General features: G+C 42.2%; 1 protein-coding gene across 1 annotated transcript; it reads right to left on the reverse strand.

Moving 5' to 3' along the window:
• LOC137273128 (kinesin-associated protein 3-like) lies at positions 1-24,778 on the reverse strand. Its single transcript, XM_067805596.1, has 17 exons — positions 24,624-24,778; positions 23,475-23,606; positions 22,855-23,009; positions 21,973-22,176; positions 21,316-21,545; positions 20,363-20,450; positions 19,878-20,056; positions 15,967-16,129; positions 15,519-15,619; positions 6,855-7,073; positions 6,265-6,433; positions 5,855-5,980; positions 5,330-5,428; positions 4,689-4,774; positions 4,116-4,311; positions 3,539-3,641; positions 1-2,913 (listed from the first exon to the last, which is right to left on the reverse strand). Exons 1-17 carry the CDS (start codon positions 24,653-24,655, stop codon positions 2,730-2,732), a joined length of 2,466 nt encoding a protein of 821 aa, XP_067661697.1. The 5' UTR covers positions 24,656-24,778; the 3' UTR covers positions 1-2,729.
• Positions 24,779-24,837: the final 59 nt, after the last annotated feature.

Here is a 24,837-nt window from a genome sequence, read left to right on the forward strand (position 1 = left end):
GAATTAGGACTTTATTTATTACAATGGGATGAGTGACATCAATAAAGATGCTTGCAAATATCTGCCCCATGATGCATCCACAGATACACTTCTCACAAACCAACACAAACACACACAAATACACACAAACACACACACACCAATATACACATGACATTCATACACATCTTGGTTTTACATAGTCCTGCCATTCATAAATATCCAAACATTAATTTACAAATTGTCAATTAGATTGACATAATCTTAGACTATACAAAGACAGATTATGTGCACACACAATTTGTAAAGCAGTGGATTTTGTTCAGGAGTCACAAATAGGAAAAGCCAGTATCATACAGTCCACAACATATTTCAATATCCACATGAAGCATTTCCTTCAAAGCATGTACAGTTACATGCACACAAAGCATTTCCTTCAAAGCACAAACAGCAGAGTGCACAGGAAGCGATTCCTTTGAAGTACATACAGTAACATGCATATGAAGCAGTTCCTTCAAAGCATATACAGTAACATACACATGAAGTGTTTCCTTCAAGGCATGAACAGTAACATACACATGAAGTGTTTCCTTCAAGGCATGAACAGTAGTCTGCACACCTTTGCATGTTACTGTATGTGCTCCTTTGAGTCAGATCTGAGGAGCACACAAACCCTGCATGATGTTTACTAAAGTGGCTGATGTACAGAAATAACACATGAAATATGAAATCAGCAAGTGACATTTCAATAGATATAACAATTAATTGACAATTCTGAAGGTAACAAACACATTTTCTTTTGACGAACAATTCCCACTCATTATCAGTGCACCCCATTCCTCTTTGTGAAAACCTGTTTACCCGCTTTGGAATCCAGCATTCATTCAAGTCAAGCTAACAAGTTGCACATGCGCAGCTTTCCATGCTTCACAATAAACACAGAATAAATAAACTCTATCAGCTAAACTGCTGAAGCAAAAAGTGTAAACTAGATACATGTAAATAACTGGACGGATATATCAAAGACCATAAAGATTCTCCCCCAGTTCAATAATATTCCACTGTTTGTCTAGGGGTGTCAGGTACTTTTCACCACTCTCCCCATTTGAGAGAATATTTTGGATCAGTAATGAATCAGAGACCCTGTCTTTAACAATAAAAATGGTGATATTTATCCTTTAATATGCAGTAACTGTTACAGATATGTCCTCGCCACAAGGAGACTGTTAGTGCCTCACAAACACATAACTTGACACTGGTATTTGTCTGTAACCATAACAACCCCAATAGAGACAGTAACACGAACTGGTAACCATGACAACTCTTGGAGACTGAGACACTAATCCACAACCTTCACAACCTTTACAATCCCAGCAGACAATGACCCTTGACTGTAGCCAAGACAACTGTAATGAACAGTTACAACTGGCTGACTCAATGACAGTAGACTGTAACCATGAAAACCTTAGAACACAGTAATAGTAGACTGTAACCATAACAACTAGAGAATACAGTGACAGGAGACTGTAACCACGCGAACCTTAGCACACAGTGACTAAAGACTGTAACCATGACAACCAGAGAACAGTGGCAGTAGACTGTTACCATGACAACCCTAGAATGTAGTGACTGTAGACTGTAACCATGACGACCCTAGAACACAGTCACTGTAACTGAGGAGAAATGAGATATCACAGAACATGCACCCAATGTTGTTGTAGAAGGATATGATAACAAACCTGTCTAGAGCAGGATCAGTCACACAAAGCAGTTATGCCTCGATGTCCATAAACAGATGGAGCACAGACAGACAAGGCTTAGAAAACATATACCATATTCATCCATGAATGACACCTTTTGAAGCGAGCACCCTACCTTGGAGGGAATGTCTTGTTTCAACAGCCAACAGTAGTCCCGCTATTTCAGTGAGTGAGTGAGGGAGTTGAAGATAATTTGAAAAAGGCAAAGCCCAACATGATGCAGGACTCAAAAGTCTACAACCTCGACAGACCACAATCAGACAAGTTGTCAAACATTCAGGTGAACGGTGGGTTGAATACGGTATACGACAGGCAGTAGCTTCAGTATTACCTGGCCATGTTCAAGAACTCTGCCACATAGAGTATTTACATACTGTACAAGCTGACTGGAATCTGTGCCTCAGAAAAAAGATAACAGTAGATCTCTATGAGGGAAGAGTGAGGGGATTACCCCTTAAGGAGCAGACAATGAAAACATGACAGTATACTCATTGGTACACCAGAGCAACAGTTTAGGGTTGGACCTGTGGACACTTTCAGACCAAAATGTAAATAGCTCCACACTGGCTTGTAACACAGACAGATGAAATCACGAACTGGTGCTCTCTGCTTTATACTGTAAGGCCATACCAATGTACATACCACAGTCCCTTAATAAATGATAGGGGTATATTTCTTTCAGACACTCTTTCAAACAAACCTTTGGCAAATTTAATTTCTGTGTATAAAAACTACACAGTGATAAATAAAGGCCAGGAGTTCAATGGGGAATCCATTGTAAATTTGAGATCAAATCAATTTTCAGAGTGCCATGTGAAATAACAGCTTAGATCACACAGTGATATAGAGCGGACACATTTCAGTTTAATTGAAAGATTGTAGGAAATAATTCTATTGTGCCATTTGCATAAGCTTCACTACTCTTCCCTCACAGAGGCTAAGAATAAAATACCCTATTTACATCAGTGTACAATGTAGGTTTCTATGTGGTTATCTCATTCCATTCGTGTAGCCATACTGGTCCATGTCACCATTGATGTAGTTGCCATATTGATCCACCATGCCACCCCCGTAAGATTCCATGCCGCGACCATACTCATCTCCATTTTGACCATCATCCACAAACCCAATGTGTGACTCTGGACGTGCATATGGTTCATACTCTCCATCAGCCCTGAAGGGAGAAACAACATGATGCACCAAGTCAGGGAAAAGTCAATCACACAAACAGATGTGTATGCTTCACTATCACCTACCTGCATCCCTGTAACGCACTATCCCTTGACAAAAGCCTACCTGTATCCCTGTAACACACTATCCCTGGACAATAACCTACCTGTATCCCTGTAACACACTATCCCTGGACAATACCCTACCTGTATCCCTGTATCACACTATCCCTGGACAATACCCTACCTGCATCCTTGTAAAACAGCATCACTGCACAAAGATCCACCTGTACCCCTGTAACATGGTATCCCTGGACAATACCCTACTTGTATCCCTGTAACACAGTATCCCTAGACAATACCCTACCTGTATCCCTGTAACACAGTATCTGTGGACAAATCCTTACCTGTATCCCTGTAACACACTACCCTTGGACAATACCCTCTATGTATTCCTGTACCGCAGTATCCCTGGACAATACGTTACCTGTATCCCTGTAAAACAGTGTCCATGGACAATACCCTACCTGTATCCCTGTAACACACTATCACTAGACAATACCCTACCTGTATCCCTCTACCTGTATCCCTCTAACACACTACCCTTGGTAACCCTGGACAATAACCTACCCATATCCTCTGTAGTAGTCGACTTTGCCGTTGTACATGCCGCCATCATCAATGTATTCTGGTGTCAGGTGACCTTCCATCATCATGGCATGATCGTAACCATCTGAAATCAATAGCTTGATAACTCAAAACAATAGCTTGATAACTCAAAACAATAGCTTGATAACTTGAAACAGTATCTTGAAAATAATTCATTTCACTTCATGTCCACATGTTCAGTTTGACAAAGTCGGACATTGCATGTTCATACAACTGATTTCCCAGCTATGAATCCACAGAATACACACTGCTTGTAGTCATAACTCACCTCCACTACTGCAGAACAGCTGTGGTCTGTCCAGGATGTCAGTGTTCTGTATGTACGGATTGTAGCCATATTAGGCAAGTCATAACTCACTTCCACTACTGCAGAACAGCTGTGGTCTGTCCAGGATGTCAGTGTTCTGTATGTACGGATTGTAGCCATATTAGGCAAGTCATAACTCACCTCCACTACTGCAGAGCAGCTGTGGTCTGTCCAGGATGTCAGTGTTCTGTATGTACGGATCATAGCCATATTAGGCAAGTTGTAACTCACCTCCATTACCGTAGAACAGCTCTGGTCTGTCCAGGATGTCAGTGTCCTGTATGTACGGATCATAGCCATCCTCTTGGTATAGATACTGCTCATTAAAGTCTTCCAGTTGCCTAGTCTCTACCATCTCCAGCCACTGTGAGTTGTGCCATCGGAACTTCTCCATCTGAATTTTTTTTGCCCATTCCTCATCGTACTCCTGGAAAATCATCAGCTGAACGAATGACCAGAGTTTTTATATGAAAGATTCCACAGTCGGGGTTCCCCACCTTAAAAGTGCTCAATACATAAAACATTTAACATAACCACCAAATCCTCCTAAAATTCCACCACCATTTCACAACCTATCAGCTCCTCCTTAACCCTCCATAAACCCTCTGATGGCAATATCTCCCTCTCACCTCTTCCTCCGCAACACTGAAACAGTCTGAATCTCCATCGCCTGAAATCAACCCTTTCACACAAATCCAAATGACAAGAAAATCACAAATTCATTACTCTACACTGAATCAAAAGCATGCTGCTAAATCATCACATATTCATTATAACACAATAACCATGGCGACTCCGACTTACTGAGATCATGTCAAGGGTGTTGTCACACACTTTGCGGATTTCTGAGTTCTTGTCATGCATCAAGTCTATCAGATAGGCTGGAGCTTCTGATGTGTGTTAAGGCAAACATCCACACCTGTATCTCGGACACCTCTACATGACCTACTTGTCAGCTGCCTGAAGGTTATTTCATTATTTTTATTCAAGATAACTGATATCACAAAAATTTGTGTAAGGAACAATTGTAATAATTACTTCACAATGTCTATAGCATCTCAGATGTGATACAAGGAAACCGATTGCTGTTACACAGAACTGTTGACACATTTCATGTAACATAAATAGTAATGGTGTAAAAGTGTGTCCTTGTTGATGCTTTGTTGATGATGTTGCTTTCAGGGCAACAGTTTCAAAACAGAAGCTAACAAAGGTATAATCCTCATAATGTGTATATCCTGTCTATTCTACAGACCTTGCTACATAATTCCTCCAGCTCATTTGGCCATCACTAAAACTGTACACCACCATTTACTGTGATGACTGGTTTGTGTAACACTACAGATTGTTTTTGTTATTGGTAGTAACTGACTATACATACAAATGATTGAATCTCTTGCAAAATGTGCTAAACAATAAATAAGGGTATGGGGAAAAAAGGATACGTGTATCTCGGATTATGATCTCTCGTGTGATTGCATGGAAGATCATCTGGTAAAAGACGTACACAATCTGACACACCACTTCATCATCCTCCTGTTTGGCTGAAACAGACAGGTAGTCAAGCTTAGTAGAAGTTGCTGTATAATGACCTCTTTTTGTCAACTCACCATTACGTAGTTGTATTATGTCCCGCATTTGTCAATTCACCATTACGTAGCTGTATTATGTCCCGCATTTGTCAACTCACCATTAAGATGCTGTATTATGTCCTGCATTTGTCAACTCACCATTAAGATACTGTATTATGTCCCGCATTTGTCAATTCTTCATTGAGATGCTGTATTATGTCCCGCATTTGTCAACTCACCCTTAATATGCTGTATTATTTCCTGCATTTGTCAACTCACCATTAACAAGTTGTATTATGTCTTGTATTTGTCAACTCACCATTAACAAGTTGTATTATGTCTTGTATTTGTCAACTCACCATTAACAAGTTGTACTATGTCTTGTATTTGTCAACTCACCATTAAGTAGTTCTATTAGAAGCTGTATGATGTTGGCCTGGGCCAGCATACGGGCGCACGCGTCATCTTGACACACCGTCCCCACAAGAATGATCACCTCCAGGACAACATCATCCTCTGCAGCACCTAGCAACACAAGGAATGTCAGGTTACGTGGCTATCTACCCTACTGTTACGGCATATGACACTTGTGAAAGGTTTTCCTCCAATATTTAGATATCTAGGTGATCCAGAGCTAAAGTGTTTGTGCATGTGTTTGTGTGTGCCTGCAAATTGAGTTTACAAGATATGGGTGTTAAGTTTCAGGCGAGTGTGGATTGCAGAGTCTCTAATCGTTTCCTTGTATCCTAAACACAGCAGCCATGCCTGGTTCTCCCTATCAAGACGGAAGACCAAAATGCCCTCTGTACCTGGCTGCAGTTTACTCTTGATCCACGGTACCAGCTGGTACTCCTTCAGTATCAACTCATAGTCCAGGTCGATGATTGTCAGATTACCCAGAATTCCCAGACATTCTAACTGATAGTCATCATCACCACCATGTGCTAAAACAGCCTCGCACAAGTCTCCAATGTATTCCTGAAAGTATAAGCGATAAATTCCTAAAAATGTGCTTGTGATGAATGTAGTAAAGTTAAACACCCTAGTAAGGAATAGCCCCTGAACACACTGTCAGTTCTGACATCTAATAGGAGAATATCTGCACATGACATGTGACAAGCAGCCTGGACTACACAAATATACTGAACAGCAAATGAAATGCAACACTGGTTTTTTGTCAAGTTACCAAATAAAAGACATATACATGAATGCTTGCTTTTATGAGATTTCAATATATATTTAGTATATATTCAGTGCACATTTGTTTCCATTCAATGTGGAGTTTGTTAGTGCACACAGAGACAATCTGTAACAAGAACATCATAAAAGCAATAGTCATAGAAACAGAGTCAAGAATGTATGTGAATCAGAAACATTACCAAACTTCTTTCCTCCTCACCACAAACAGATTCTTTGTTGCCCCATCATGCTGAGATATATTTCTGATCATCTTCATCACAAGTGGATCCTTAAACTTGGCCGCTCGTTTCATCAACATCCGTAGCCCGTTACCTTCACAGATGAGTGCAGCTGTTCTCTTATTAGCTGCCAGGTTTACACACAGCGCAATGAGTTCTGGGTCAGGGTTCTCGGGGCTCTCCAGCAGCAGCTTCATCACCTGCACACAATCAGAGGACATTGTAAACCAAAAGTCACCATGTTCTGTAATCTGATTGGTTGAAACACATGATCGAATGGTATTTGATTCCTGAAAATTGCAAGACTGTTTGCTTCATATTGACACATACGAATCATATTGTGACGTTAAGTTGGAATGATGTCACAAATGAGCAGTTCCAGATGCTATCAGCTGAAATGGCCAGCTGATGTCACTTCACTGCTATAGCCATACTCGATGTAAATGAGTGCAGACAGTAAAACTCATGTGGACCTTTCGCTTTTCTTTTGTGTTTACAATGTCGATAAACATCACGTGTTGGCCAATTTCTGTGTGTTATTGAGGATTTGGAGCAAGGGAATTTTTCCCAAAACAATAACACACAGAAATTGGCCAACATTATGATGTTTATTTCCTAATGAGATCCAGGTCAAAGACCTTGGATTCATCACTTGCACTAGGACAAAGAGTTTGGTTATGGGGTCAGGCAGGGTTGACCATGACTCATAGAAGTGGTGATCTAGGAAACCCCCATCAACAGTTCTTCTTCATAGAGATCCTCCTTGGGGTACTTATAAGCATTTGAATGTTCTTTAAATTCTTGCAACAGTTGTAACCATATTTTGAATAAAAAATATGTACAAAACAAAAAAAGTTTTTGTCTTGTGGGACCACCCCTTCTGGGCCTACTGGACCCCTGACAGCCAAGAGCAGGTAACCCTAACGCTATAGCCTCAAGCCAAACACTTCTGTTCTGTAACAAGCACAGACAGAATGTTGTGAGGCGGGTGGCTGTACCCAAGGAGGGCTTTATTCAAAGAATCTGCAACCTCTACAGGGTTTGTTCAATTCTTTTTTCATAGAGATCCTCCTTGGGGTACTTATAAGCATTTAAATGTTCTTTAAATTCTTCCAACAGTTGTAACCATATTTTGAATAAAAAATATGTACAAAACAAAAAACAACGTTTCTGTCTTGTGAGACCACTCCTTCTGGGCCCCCTGGACCCCTGACAGCCAAGAGCAGGTAACCCTAAGGCTATAGCCTCAAGCCAAACACTTCCTTTTCTGTCACCCACCTGTACAGACGTGCTCAGAGGTGTTCTCAGTTCAACTGGAATCTTGCTAAAAGACAAGTTAAGATAAGTAGCTATATGTATGGTTTCTTTATTACACGCATGGGCGCTCTAGAAATCGTTTTTACAGTGCTATTTGTCTAAATATTTCTTGTCCCCGGCGGCTTGCCATGTGTCCTGCAAGATGGTGGACGGGAATATTTTCCCGCCAAAATGTTGCCAGGTGCTTATGACCTATAAGTTATTGTAGTGGTCTTTTTAAGTAAGCGTATTGTACAGCTTATACTGGTTAATATATTTTACTATATATATTTCTTGAATCTTTTACACGTTAGGTTGTTGTTGTTGGCACTTAGCTTTCACTAGTCTAAGCACGTGGTATTAGTTAGTTAGCTAATCGCCCATGCGTGTTTGTTTCATATTATGTTATATTACACACGTCAGTCGGGGATATTTGTTGTTTTGCAGTTTAAAACGTCTATTTGCAAATTGTGTGAAGTGTGTGCCGGGTTCACACCTCAAACAAGAAAATCTAGGCATGCCGATTTCTTGTTTTACTCCAACCTTCTTAAGGCAGGGGAGGTACCACAAAAAGAACGGCACTTCTTCCTCTTCAGAGGGTTCGTCCAAAATGCCCAGGGTTGCTTGGGACCCTTCCCCTTCTCCTGCATCTGTCCCCTTTGCACCATCCTCTGTTCCTCAAGCACTGGAAATGTCTATGGACGCTATTAATGCCTTGTTTCAGCAACAGATGTCGTCAGTCCAAACGATGATCGACTCTACGTTGTCTGGGTTCCATAAGGAACGGGAGGTGTCAGGCGGACATGGTAGTTCGGTTAGGGGAGGCTGCTGACCAGGCTTCCGCTTGGGGAACGCTCCTCCCTCCAGGCAACCGTCAAGTTAGCCATGTTGTCGGATATGCCCAAGGCAGTCGGCCCCAGCTTGACCAATGGGGCAAGTGGGGCACAGATGCTGGTGCCGGTGCCTCAGGTCTTTCCTCAAGCACGCCTACTGCCCCAGTGGGCAGGCAAGTTAGCGCTGCCCAGCCCCTGGGCACCTCGGCACTCCGTCGTCTCCCTGGGCTTTCGGGAAATCCTCCGCTGGGGAGATCTTCCCAGGTGCCCAGGCGACCTGGTTTGGGCTCTGGCGAGGGCGAGCCGAGACACTCAGTTCTTCTTAGTCCCTTGATTCTTTCCTCAATTGCGCCCTCGACAGGATCACTTTATGGAGATGGTTTCTTGTCCGATGCGGCGGATATGGAAAAGGAAGGGGACGGGAAGGAGTTCGAGACAGAGGTCCCGTACTGGTTCGGCTCGTCACTGAGGCAGGTGCGGGGAAAAAATCGCCAAGGTCCTGCCTCAGGTGGCTATACCTGTCGCCAAGTCTGACCCCTCGGAGTTTCGGCTCCATGGGGAGGCCTTTGAGCCTACCAAGCTCGCCGAGGCCCGTCTGCGCATTCTTCCGTCGCTGGTTGGGGAGATTGTGAATCCTCTCCTGTCTGGAACCCACACACGCTTCTCCCAGAGATCGGCCGTTGGTACCAGCTGGATGAGGATACACTACAGTGGTGGTGGATAAGTGTGTGCACACCACGGGCACCCTGGGGGATCCTCTTCCTCCTTGGTTTCGGCCAAGGCTGTCTTCGTTCTCCGCGTCCACTCCAGTGCTGAGTTCTGCCTATCGTTTCTTTGAGGAAACTTATAGGTGTGCGGCCCAGCAGCTGAGAGTTGCGGTCCATTCGGCGTACCTGTCAACCTTGCAGGGTCAGCTGATGGACCATGGGAGCGCTGTCGACGACTCTCCGTCAGCAGTGTTAGGGAAGCAGCTCACTGAGGTACACTCTCATCTGGCGCAGGACAGCATTAGGTGTTCTGCCAGTCAGTTGATGGGTGCCGTCATGGGTCTGCACCGGCTATGGCTTTCCGAAGCTAGGTACTCTCCTGCTACACAGCAGGCACTAATGGCATTGCCCTACATGTTGGGGTCCTCCCTCTTCCCTGGGGCTTTGCAGGCTGTGAGGGAAGCCACAGAGGCTGTTAGCAGTTTCAAGGACTCTAAGCCTTTGTTAGAGCAACCCTCCTCGTCTCGCCAACGGCTTCGGCATAACCTTCGGCGCCGGCAAAGGATGGTGCAAAATCGGCTGTCCCATTATAGCACAAAAGAAGCAAGATGGCAAAAGGTAAGGGCAAAGGTCCTTTTCGGGGCAAAGGGAAGCCCGCCCCGGCTTCCCGTTAAACATCTCCCCAGAGCCCTTTGTGTCCCTCGCACAAGCAGGTGGAGACCTGCTGACTGTAGGGGTACATTGCCTTCTGCCAAATGTCCCTGTAGGCAGCTGGCTTTCACCATTCCTTTCAGAATGGCAGGCAGCCACTTCAAATCCCTGGGTCCTGTCCACAGTCAGGGATGGCCGAATGTCATAGTGGAAGCGAGACACGCCAAGCTTTTCAGGGATTCGGCACATGCCTGTGTCGATCTCCCGTGAAAAAGCAGAGGTCCTCCATTCCGAGGTCCAGTCGTTACTGGACAAGGCAGTCATCAAGGTGGTTCTGGAAGGTCAACAAGAAGACAGGTTTTATTCCACATACTTCCTTGTGACCAAGAAGGACGGAGGGTTCAGGCCCATCCTGAACCTCTGAGGGCTGAACAAGCTCATAGAGGTCCCATCCTTCAGGATGGAGACACTGCGTTCAGTGATCTCTTCCATCGAGACAGGGGACTGGCTCACGTCAATCGATCTCAAGGACGCTTACCTCCATATTCCCATACACTCCGAGTTCAAGAAATACCTTAGGTTTTCATTTGACAGGAAGTGTTATCAGTTTTGGCTTCTGCCCTTTGGCATCTTCATGGCGCCATGGGTGTTCACAAAACTTATATTGATTCCGACTCAGCTAGCCAGGTCACAGGGCAGATGTTGTCATCCGTACTTGGACGATTGGCTCTTGAGGGTCTAGGGCACCTGTTATCACACGATGCCACACAACAATTGATGGACATCCTGTTGAAGTTCGGCTGGATCATCAATCTCAAGAAAGCAGACCTGACCCCTTCGCAGGATCTGGTATTGTCAAAGTCCAGAGGACTGTGTCTCAGTTCCTCGAGTCCCCCAGGGCCACAGCGAGAACTTGGCTTCATCTGCTGGGCAATATGGCGGCTACAGTAAACGTGGTCTGGCATGCGAGGTTGAGGATGCAACCCACTCAACAGGCCCAGCTGTGGTCCCACTCGGGGAGCTGAGAGAAAGTACTTGAGACTCCCCATTGGTTGATTCCTCACCTGTGGTGGTTGACGGATGTCAGGAATTTGTCCAGGGGATCCCCTTAGAGCCGACGCCTTCCCTCTCAATTCAGATGGACGCTTCCCTCACAGGTTGGGGGGGACGCCCTGGGCTAACTATCAGTCTCGGGCCGTTGGTCCGAGCAGGAAGTCACCCTACATATCAATGTGTTGGAATTGAGAGCAGTCCGCCGGGTGTTCGAGAGTTTCGTGGAGTCAATACTGTGATGCTGTGACGTATATCCTGAAGCAAGGTGGCACATAGTCTCCGTCTCTCCTTCAGGAGGTTTGGCAGTTTCTGCTGTGGTGCGACCAGTTTGACATTTGGGTGTTACCTGTCTATCTCCCGGGCATAGACAACGTTCGTGCAGATGCGCTCTCACGACGTATACTAGCTACTGTTACATCGAGGGATAATCAGGATTATTTCGGGTCATTCCAGGCAGATTTGTTTCGCCTCTGGAGTGACGAATTAGATCCCTGTGTTTTGCTCCCGGGTACAAGGGCGATAGCTAACGCCGCCTTTCTGCTCGATTGGACAGAGTTCTGAGTCCTCTCGCAGCTGGCCGCACAACCAGCTCAACTACTTGTGCTTCTGGCACCCCTTTAGTCGGCCCAAAGCTGGTTTCCGCTAATCATCAGGCTTCTGGCTCAGCCTCCTGTACTGTTACCCTTTCGACCGGCCCTTCTATCCCAGAACAGAGTGCGGCACCCGAATCCCAGGTTTCAGTGGGTGGCCTGGCCGCTGTCCAGAATCGCCTCCAAGCAAGAGGAATTCCTGCACCAGTTGCAGACACTATTCTGGTTTCGTAGAGGGATTTGACAAATGTTCAATATGATAGATGGACCTGTTATGCGCGCTGGTGTGTAGACAGGGGGATTCTCGATCCCTTTTCTGCAGATCTAGTATCTGTTTTGGAGTTCCTCCAGTCTAAGCTAGAAGCCGGTCTAGCCGCTTCAACAGTTAGGGGATACTCCACGGCAATTTCTGCCTTCCATATTCCTGTTGACGTTGCATTGTTGGAGCAGCACCCTTTAGTTCAGCACTTTCTAGCAGGCATGGACAGAATCCGTCCAACTATCTGGCAGACTAGTCCCCTGTGGGACTTGCCAATCGTTCTTGATTGTCTGGTCCTCTGTTTCACAACCTGTCGGCTCTTTCCCTCCAACTGTTGAGTTGGAAGACTGCTTTTCTTGTGGCGGTAACTTCTGGCAGACGGGTAGGCAACATTCATGCTATGTCCGCTAACCCGGAATTGACTGTGTTCCACAAAGACAGAGCAAGCATCAGATTGCCAGATACTTACCGTCCTAAGAAGATAGCACCTTTCACGTAACGGCACCTACTAAGCTCCCTGTTTTCACGCAGCCTTCGCCGCCCGGTACCTCTCTTCGACGTGCTCAAGTCTTAGATGTCGGTAAGACCCTTAAAGCTTATATCAAACGAACGAAGGACATTCGGAAGCATGATCAGTTGCTCTGCTGTTATGGTGGTGGCAAGGCTGGCCTTCCAGTGAATAAGCAGACCATCTCTAGGTGGCTTGTCTCTGCCATTTGTATGGGGTACATCTCGAAAGGTCGTACACCTCCTGAAGGTTTGAAGGCCCATCCAGTTAGGGCAGTGGCGACGTCTAGGGCATATGCCTCAGCCCTGTCCACTGAGGAGATCTGTTCCGCGGCTATATGGAGCCGACCGAGCACATTCATCCATCATTACCAGTTAGACAGACTGTCCAGCAAGTGTGCTCGGTTCGATCAGTCAGTTCTAGCTGAAACAATCAGACTGGTGGTAGTGTTTTAACATGTACTTTCCATCTTCCATCCCGGTGGTGGGCTCTAATATGGTGGCTGTATTCTTTGGTTTTGGCAACCTATGTAAATATCCTTGTATACTTGGATATAGTAGGATTACAAGACCATCTGTTGTCCTGGCCCCGGTCCGCACCCCACTGCAAGGCAGATACGATCACATGACCAGGTAAGTGTGATTCCTTGTTACTTATGACTTGTAATAAAGGCTATCATCTTGTGTCAGGTTTATAGGCAGACAGAATCTTTAGGAGTCTGTCTTATGCTTATAAGTACCCCAAGGAGGATCTCTATGAAAAAGAATTGAACAAACCTGTAGAGGTTGCAGATTCTTTGAATAGAGTCCTCCTTGGGGTACAGCCACCCGCCTCCCCACATTCTGTCTGTATTGGTTACAGAACAGAAGTGTTTGGCTTGAGGCTATAGCCCAGAAGGGGTGGTCTCACAAGACAGAAACGTTTTTTGTTTTGTACATATTTTTATTCAAAACATGGTTACAACTGTTGCAAGAATTTAAAGAACATTTAAATGCTTATAAGTACCCCAAGGAGGACTCTATTCAAAGAATCTGCAACCTCTACAGGTTTGTTCGAATTTTACTGGTCCTTGCTGGTACTATGAAGGTCTTGTACAGTACTGAACCAGTAAAATCTAGATATTTTTATATTTGTATACTTATTGTGCATTACTGCTTAATGCATTTACTGCTTTCCCTTGAGAAGACAAAGCTGTGCGATGGAAATATTGAACAGATGTTGTTCTAACTACGCGAGCTGCCACATTGTCATCGCAATGCGCACACATGACCCGAAAAGAGCTGTTGTCATTAATCCTCAAATTACTGCATGTCACTCTGCCTGACAGGCCATGTGATTGGCTCTGGGAAGGTGTACTGTACAGTGTGTACTGGTGTGGTGTACAGTATGTACAGAAAATTATTTCAGAGACTCCAATGAACCAGTGATATGTGACATAACTGACACAGTTAACAACTCCTGGGGGCTCTTGGTATTTTTTTGCATCTCTCCAAATGCAGTATTTTGGATTTTCTGTTTCCATTCCCTATGTTTGTATATACTGGATGCACATTTATGGGTCGCAACATTAGGGTCAGGGATAAGATAATCACAAGCAAAAGGCAATGAATTTTCAGTCAGTGATCTGTCAGAAGCGTTATCACCTACACACATTGGGCAATAACTTCTGGGTAGGGAAATCTTGAAAGAGCTTCATCACCAGAACACAAAAAGATGGCTTTCTGTGCTGGTGATTAGTTACCTTACTCTGAGAGTTTGGGTTCGAATCTCAGATGGGATTCAATATAACTAAAACAATGGAATCTGTACTTTACTGAAATACCAAACATAACATATACTGAATGTTGGACTATATGAACAAACCACTTACAGCTTGGTCAACTGAAACTATCAATACACTTTGTCACTCAAATCAGTCGAAGAACCAATCTAATACAAAGTTATAATACAAACGGCTCTTATCACTATGGACTCATCTGGCCTGTAATGTGATTTATGTTTTTCGCTTTGTTTGTTTGATGTTTAACACCATACTCATGGCTTAACCAGATAATCTATTGATCAACAGCATGATCTTCACAACTGGGATACGATACGTGTGAACCAAGTCAGTAAGTCTGACCACCCTATCCCATTAGTTGTCACTTATGACAAACATAGGCTGCTTAAGACTAGTGCTGTATCGATGCATCAAACTATCGATGCATTGTCCCCAGTAGCAATTAATTGTTGTCTGAAACTAAAAACTACCGACGCATCATGTAATTTTCTGAATAAAATTTATATTGCTGAATTCCAATAATTCTTGTGTCGGGCGATTTACAAGGAGAGTGTAACAAGCATGGTCGGTCAGCTGACCGTTTGCACGGGAAAAGGGGAGGCTAGACGTGGGTGAGTGTATTTTACGTCCACTTCTTTTAGAAAGGAACTTCAAGGGATTTTAGGTATTCCACTACCTTCGCCAGGGAAGAGGAGATAAGCAATAAGCATGAGTCTGGATAAGGAAAAATAATAGTGTGTGTAGCCATCAATAGTTTTAGTGATAGACATCTGCTAACAAATGTGCAGTGCAAAAAACAGTAACTACCGGATTGGTGCACTTTGTCTTATAGTTATCCACCTTGATACATCTGAAACAAACTTTATATGGTTTCAAATTTTAAGAGACTAACACTACTTCAGCCTGTTTTTATGCCATATAACAAATTCATTTGGGACTTGAAATGAGACAATATAAGATGTACTTACCATAGGAATACAGTCCGTGTAGGTGAACATGGACTTGGCTTTCTCCTCCATACTGATGTGGTACAGTATGCACAACACAATCATTTTGTGGTTTTCATTGTCTGAAAAGTGAGAAGAAGGGGAAAAGAGATCATTAATATTGCACACATTTTGAACTAAGGGGGTGTTGTTGAATTTGTACAGGGCTTGCAGCGTGGTCACTTATTTTGTACAGAAATTTCAAGGGGGCTTATTCACATTGTACATGCTTCTCCATAAAAATCATCACTCATCCAACCATCCCCATCCCCCATCGATAAATTATGATCAGTGCTCATTAGTCTTTGCTAATGACAGTCATGGGTTATATTGTGTTGGTCCAACAGGTTCCTCATGTTAAGTTTGGGTTACATTGTGTTGGTCCAACAGGTTCCTCACATCAAGTTTCAGAACAGTTTATAGCACTCACTAAGCAGACCCACAAGTTTGGGGAGCAGACCAAACTTGATCATCTTGCTACGGCAGTCAGTGTCAAAGGAGAGGTTGAGGAGGAGGCGGAGAGTGATGTTCAGCAGGTCCTCATGGTCACATGGCACAAGCTTTGTCAGCTTCTCAATGATGTTGTGCTCTGCCTGGAACACACAAGTACAACTTCAAGGGTCACTAACAAGTATACATGTCATGGTGGGTAGTGGGAATATCTCTACAAACATCACAACCTCAGGGCTAACATACTCCACATGTAGACATCTTACACAGTACATTTTATACACCTACACTGACAATACTTCACAATTACAGTGTCAATACTTCACAACTACAGAGTCAATCCTTCACAACTACAGTGTCAATACTCCACAACTACAGTGTCAGTACTGCACAACTACAGTGTCAATACACCACAACTACAGAGTCAATCCTTCACAACTACAGTGTCAATACTTCACAAATACAGTGTCAATACTCCACAACAACAGTGTCAGTAATTCACAACTACAGTGTTAATACTCCACAACTACAGTGTAAGTACTTCACAACTACAGTGTCAATACTCCACAAATACAGTGTCAGTACTTCACAACTACAGTGTCAATAGTCCACAAATAGTGTCAATACGCCACAACTACAGTGTCAGTACTTCACAACTACAGTGTCAATACTCCACAAATACAGTGTCAGTACTTCACAACTACAGTGTCAATAGTCCACAAATAGTGTCAATACGCCACAACTACAGTGTCAGTACTTCACAACTACAGTGTCAATACTCCACAACTACAGTGTCAGTACTGCACAACTACAGTGTCAATACACCACAACTACAGAGTCAATCCTTCACAACTACAGTGTCAATACTTCACAAATACAGTGTCAATACTCCACAACAACAGTGTCAGTAATTCACAACTACAGTGTTAATACTCCACAACTACAGTGTAAGTACTTCACAACTACAGTGTCAATACTCCACAAATACAGTGTCAGTACTTCACAACTACAGTGTCAATAGTCCACAAATAGTGTCAATACGCCACAACTACAGTGTCAGTACTTCACAACTACAGTGTCAATACTCCACAAATACAGTGTCAGTACTTCACAACTACAGTGTCAATAGTCCACAAATAGTGTCAATACGCCACAACTACAGTGTCAGTACTTCACAACTACAGTGTCAATACTCCACAAATACAGTGTCAGTACTTCACAACTACAGTGTCAATAGTCCACAAATAGTGTCAATACGCCACAACTACAGTGTCAGTACTTCACAACTACAGTGTCAATACTCCACAACTACAGTGTAAGTACTTCACAACTACAGTGTCAATACTTCACAACTACAGTGTCAACACTTCACAACTACAGTGTCAATACTCCATAAATACAGTGCCAATACTCCACAACTACAGTGTCAGTACTCCAAAAATACAGTGTCAATACTCCACAACTACAGTGTTAGTACTTCACAACTACAGTGTCAGTACTCCATAAATACAGTGTCAATACTCCACAACTACAGTGTTAGTACTTCACAACTACAGTGTCAATACTCCACAACTACAGTGTCAGTACTCCAAAAATACAGTGTCAATACTCCATAAATACAGTGTTAGTACTTCACAACTACAGTGTCAGTACTCCATAAATACAGTGTCAATACTCCACAACTACAGTGTCAGTACTCCATAAATACAGTGTCAATACTCCACAACTACAGTGTTAGTACTTCACAACTACAGTGTCAATACTCCACAACTACAGTGTCAATACTCCACAACTACAGTGTCAGTACTCCAAAAATACAGTGTCAATACTCCACAACTACAGTGTTAGTACTTCACAACTACAGTGTTAGTACTTCACAACTACAGTGTTAGTACTTCACAACTACAGTGTTAGTACTTCACAACTACAATGTTAGTACTTCACAACTACAGTGTCAGTACTCCACAACTACAGTGTTAGTACTTCACAACTACAGTGTCAGTACTTCACAACTACAGTGTCAATACTCCACAAATACAGTGTCAGTACTTCACAACTACAGTGTCAATAGTCCACAAATAGTGTCAATACGCCACAACTACAGTGTCAGTACTTCACAACTACAGTGTCAATACTTCACAACTACAGTGTAAGTACTTCACAACTACAGTGTCAATACTTCACAACTACAGTGTCAACACTTCACAACTACAGTGTCAGTACTCCATAAATACAGTGCCAATACTCCACAACTACAGTGTCAGTACTCCAAAAATACAGTGTCAATACTCCACAACTACAGTGTTAGTACTTCACAACTACAGTGTCAGTACTCCATAAATACAGTGTCAATACTCCACAACTACAGTGTTAGTACTTCACAACTACAGTGTCAATACTCCACAACTACAGTGTCAGTACTCCAAAAATACAGTGTCAATACTCCATAAATACAGTGTTAGTACTTCACAACTACAGTGTCAGTACTCCATAAATACAGTGTCAATACTCCACAACTACAGTGTCAGTACTCCATAAATACAGTGTCAATACTCCACAACTACAGTGTTAGTACTTCACAACTACAGTGTCAATACTCCACAACTACAGTGTCAATACTCCACAACTACAGTGTCAGTACTCCAAAAATACAGTGTCAATACTCCACAACTACAGTGTCAGTACTTCACAACTACAGTGTTAGTACTTCACAACTACAGTGTTAGTACTTCACAACTACAGTGTTAGTACTTCACAACTACAGTGTTAGTACTTCACAACTACAATGTTAGTACTTCACAACTACAGTGTCAGTACTCCACAACTACAGTGTTAGTACTTCACAACTACAGTGTCAATACTTCACAACTACAGTGTCAATACTCCACAACTACAGTGTCAGTACTCCAAAAATACAGTGTCAATACTCCACAACTACAGTGTTAGTACTTCACAACTACAGTGTTAGTACTTCACAACTACAGTGTTAGTACTTCACAACTACAGTGTTAGTACTTCACAACTACAATGTTAGTACTTCACAACTACAGTGTTAGTACTCCAAAAATACAGTGTCAATACTCCACAACTACAGTGTTAGTACTTCACAACTACAGTGTCAGTACTCCAAAAATACAGAGTCAATACTCCACAACTACAGTGTTAGTACTTCACAACTACAGTGTTAGTACTTCACAACTACAGTGTTAGTACTTCACAACTACAGTGTTAGTACTTCACAACTACAGTGTCAATACTCCACAACTACAGTGTTAGTACTTCACAACTACAGTGTTAGTACTTCACAACTACAGTGTTAGTACTTCACAACTACAGTGTCAGTACTTCACAACTACAATGTTAGTACTTCACAACTACAATGTTAGTACTTCACAACTACAGTGTTAGTACTTCACAACTACAGTGTTAGTACTTCACAACTACAGTGTTAGTACTTCACAACTACAATGTTAGTACTTCACAACTACAATGTTAGTACTTCACAACTACAGTGTTAGTACTTCACAACTACAGTGTCAGTACTCCACAACTACAGTGTTAGTACTTCACAACTACAATGTTAGTACTTCACAACTACAATGTTAGTACTTCACAACTACAGTGTTAGTACTTCACAACTACAGTGTCAGTACTTCACAACTACAGTGTCAATACTCCACAACTACAGTGTAAGTTCATGTACTTTACAATTAATACCATCAATACACCTTTTTAAGGTCACTAATAAGAAGGTTCCTTTGTCAATAAGAAATATTAACAGTTAACACATTAAAGGTAACACACTGAAACCTTTCATGCTTAGTTCAGAACACCAGATTGATTACAATATTCTTTAGAATATGGTCACACTGATGGCTAAGAACAACCTACCATCTCCTTCTTGTTCTCAATGAAGATGCTCATCTTCTTGAGGAAAGAGACAACAAGAATGAGGAGTTCGAAGTTGGACCTTTCCAGAGTCTTGACCAGCATCCGGACGATTCCCTTGTTCTTCATCTTCATCTCCACCTTCAGATCCTCCGCCAGGTTCAACAAGAGGTAGTATGCCACTACATAATCAAACACCCCACGTCACTTCATCAAACACCAAATGTCACTTCATCAAATACCACACATCACTTCATCAAACACCACACGTCACTTTGACAATACGGATTGTGGGTAGTAAACCAATCTGTTCTTGAAAACAAGCATGAACAACCAGTTCTGAATGTAAATAGACAAATACAGAGAGACTGACAAGACCAGAATGGGGCGAATTAGAGAAAGATCAGATTAGAGAGTGCCAGAACAGTCAAGAATGGGTCAAAAAAGGAAGCTGTACAGAAGGGTTGGAGAGTGTGTCCTGCTCTCACCTCGCAGTAGCTGCTCTTGTCTCTTCACCAGACTTTCAAACTTGCGAAGACTCTTCTCATAGTCTTCCTTCAGCTTAAAGGATTTAGGGTCAGGTAAAACAGTCAAGGAATAATCAAGGTCACCATGGAGACATTTCAGCACTACACTACATATTATATGGAGTTAAATGAACTTGAATCTCTCACTAGTTTGTGTGTTCAAACTAGTTTCCATACTTGAAAAGAAATACAAACAACCTGTTCTGATTTAAAAGAAGCTAAACTGGGAGGTACACAAATTACAGGTTCACAATTCATGTGACATTTGGAATCTTACTTCCTGCCAATTCTCCCACACATAAATATTCTTTGATTATAAATAAAAATACAATAAATCCTGGTTTGATTTCACAATGGCATATGACACATGTTAAATCCTGGTTTGATTACACGATGCCATATGCCATATGTTACATCCTGGTTTGATTACACGATGCCATATGACCTGTGGTAAATCCTGGTTTGATTACACGATGCCATATGACCTATGGTAAATCCTGGTTTGATTACACGATGCCACATGACCTATGGTAAATCCTGGTTTGATTACACGATGCCATATGACACATGTTAAATCCTGGTTTGATTTCACAATGACACATGTTAAATCCTGGTTTGATTACACGATGCCACATGACCTATGGTAAATCCTGGTTTGATTACACGATGCCACATGACATATGTTAAATCCTGGTTTGATTACACGATGCCACATGACCTATGGTAAATCCTGGTTTGATTACACGATGCCACATGACATATGTTAAATCCTGGTTTGATTACACGATGCTATATGACATATGTTAAATCCTGGTTTGATTACACAATGCCACATGACATATGTTAAATCCTGGTTTGATTACACGATGATTACACGATGCCATATGACATATGTTAAATCCTGGTTTGTAAAGGATATCAGCTGCCCTCTTCTTCTGAAGTTCCTCAGTCCAGATACCATACTTCTTGAGTTCATGTTCCACAATGGCCATGGAGAGAGCTCCGATCTTGAAGTGGAGGATGACGCCATGGAACTGAGAGAAGCTGGAGAAGCAGAAGAATGTGTAGATGATGTTAGTGGCCACCTCTGTGCTCTTCTTCCAGTCCTCTCGCAGGACTCGTGCCAAAGCACCGATCACAGTCTCTGGAGATATAAGGTGACATCATGAACAACTGGAAAAACATCTTGTGAGTTTCTATCAAACACAGTAATGCAGCTTGTTTAGCAACAATACACTTTTCAATAACATCAAAGCCTTAAATATTTTCCAGTGAAATTAACCAATGACTGCCTGACTCTTTGTACCAAAAAGCAGTCTAAGGCAGACTGTAGGTGACTTTAACAATAAGGCTGATACCACTTTCACATGTAGTCCTACAGTTAACCTTGTACGAAGTTACTGACAACCAGCAACAGCTGAGCCCTACTTCACCTACCCATGTCTCCCACATCTGTCTCCCCCAGGCTGCTGGTTAATGAGCTACATAAAACTCCTGTCATACAGGCCTTTCCCGAAGTTTGAGAACATAGGGTAAAAAACTGGTCATATTTATCATTCAACATATCTCACCATTTTGAAAAAGTTCCTCCAAGTTGTCTGGGTTTCGAGACAGCTGTAGTATGAGTGCCGACCCTCGGATCTTGTCAGGAATATCTTCATAGAGCAGCTCTAGATATTCATCTACATCGTTGATGTTGGCAACTTCATCAATCTCACACCCATCATTCAACGAGGGTTCTTCTGGTTTGTCAGATAGTTTAGTTTTCCCAGATGCTAAAACAAATAATGAATGTCACCATGGTCAAAACAAATAAAAAAAAACTTTTGCTAAGTGTATGATCCCATATATCATAACAGAAAACATGAAGTATATTCTACAGTTTTCCTTGATGATGGCTTCAGGACATGTGTTCTACTTCAAGAGCATATAAAATGTTACAAAGTAGATACCTGTGTTAAAACAGGTCCCAAACAACTTCTGTGACAACCTACGTGGACACAGCAATCACACTTTGTTCTGTAGGTATCTTTCACAGCCAACAATGTTGGATGTTGGCAATTAATACGTTACAATATTGAAACACGTGATAACAACATACAGAGCATGAGAACTACCTTTTCTATTGTTAGTTTCTAGAGAGTACTTTGATAGCTTACATTGTCATCATCAGAATACCATGCTAATCACAATTTGCATGTGCTCCTTGTGGTTGGGGAGCCGTGTGGTTAAACCATTCACTTGTTACATCAAGGACCTGGGTTTAAAATCCCAAATGGGTAGAATGTGTGAGGCCCATTTCTGGTGTCCCCAACAATGATGCTGAAAAACTGGTAAAAGTGGTGTAAAACTAAAAACTCACTTACACTGTCACAGGTGCACACCACAATCCTCGCATTGGTAAGAAATACATTTTGGTTTGAGGATTTGTTTAGGATTTCATACAGTATTACCTTTAGTAGGACTTGATTCCTTCCTGTTCTGCAGATAGTACAGCAACTGCTCAACCTCGGGCAGCTTGCTCGGGTGGATCAGCTTGCACTTGTCAATGATCTCTTTCGACAATGTTGTCAGGTCACTGTTGGAGTTGAGGCCCTTCACGCGGATACTGCAACAGAGCCATTACTCTGATAGTGACTCATGATGCTGACACAGTACATAGTTACATCAACATTTGCAATACATTCATACATTACATGGACGCATACTATCAAGGGTAATAATGTGCTAATGCACTTTGAGTATACCTTGATGCCATGGAGACAGTGCTATATAAGTGCAATTATTACCATTAGTATTATTACTAATACACAATCACACCTACACAAACACATTACACTACTCAAAAGACTGCATGGATGGTAAAATTTACTGGGCTAAACCTGACTGGTAAAGAAAATACAATTCTATTTCTGCCTTCTTACATTCATGTACTTTTGGGATTTCACTGAAACACTACTTTAAAAAACACATTCATCACAGTGTTCACCATGTTTACAGACTCAGGAAACACACGAGTCAATGGGTTTCAATGTTTACTAAAACAAAATGAATGTAAGATCTGGCAACTGACATTTTCTGACACTCTTTCCTTTCACCCAGCATGGGATCCCCCATCTCCCCCAGGATCGTGGCCTCCAACTCATAGTTGACTACAAGTGCCTTCTCTGTCGGGTGAACATCGATACTGCCACCTTTCACCTTCCTGCAATCAGAGCAATAGACGGTGTGATAACAGAATATGTTTGCCACCGTATTCTGTGACTGTTTACAAATAAACCTTTCCTAAAATACTCAGGGTTGGGTTAGGGATTTGGGGTTAGAGTTAGGTTACCACTGGGTTAGCCTTTTGTTCTTTGTCTGCCTGGGTGGCAAACATATCCTACAGCAGCTCCCAATAGACAATACTTCCAACAGAGTCTTGACCCACTACATGCACAATAATGAGATTCAAATATCAAACATCAATCATAAACTCTATGGAGTGCTAGCAAATCGGTCCCTTTCACGAGTAAAACTATGTTGTTCTGCAACTCATACAATGTACTTGCAGCTGTACTTGCAAAATATACAAAGTTATCAGAAAGGCTTGCAGTAAGATATTTGTTGTTATTTCACAAAAACAAGCCAGAAATTTCTTGTCAATTGATAAGATTGTATCCATTGATTTGTAACTGGAGCAGAATAAGGTGAGCAGAGCCAATTAAGCAGTGATGTTATCCACACTAGTTTCAACACAGTGCTTTATGACAGTGGTCATACAACCTCGATTAGATACAAATATTTGTTGAGCTTCTTTGTAGCCAATCAGAAATTCTAAAGTGATTTGATGTCTGAAACACTGATACCCCAAAATAGATACAACATGATGTAATGATGATCATGGCAATCAGATACAACAGATAAAACAGTAAAATAATGAGTCTCATAATGCTATGCTACACTGGTTCTACACTTTATCATAATCATAAATGTGGTGATTCAGGCAAGAATGAAAAGAACCGTGGGTTACAGACTAATCAAATCTTGCTCCGCCCGAATTCATTGGAAACAAAATAATGGGTATCTTAATCGTTCATACAGGTGCCTTCGGTGTGCATACCGTAAATTCATACATTTGAAACACATCATTAGATAATCTACTGTCCGAAATGAGTCAAAACATGGGATATGGATTCGTTGCATAAATATTTACAAACACAGTAAGACCTCGAGATCTCACCTTTTCAGATACCGTGCGTCTTCAGCTTGCATTGTAACAATCCACACGTAAGTTCAGTATTCGCTATTTTAAACACCAGAGGGTCTTAAAACATTAAAAGTGTAACATGAATATCGTCACTTGACATGTTTGGTGGCCATGTCAAAATATGTGTTACTCTCTAACCCCTGATACAATATTTGATACTTCAACTATTTACTGCCAAAATAAAACG

The sequence above is a fragment of the Haliotis asinina genome, chromosome 2 (genome assembly GCF_037392515.1).
Source record: "Haliotis asinina isolate JCU_RB_2024 chromosome 2, JCU_Hal_asi_v2, whole genome shotgun sequence".
Taxonomy (NCBI): Eukaryota; Metazoa; Mollusca; class Gastropoda; order Lepetellida; family Haliotidae; genus Haliotis; species Haliotis asinina.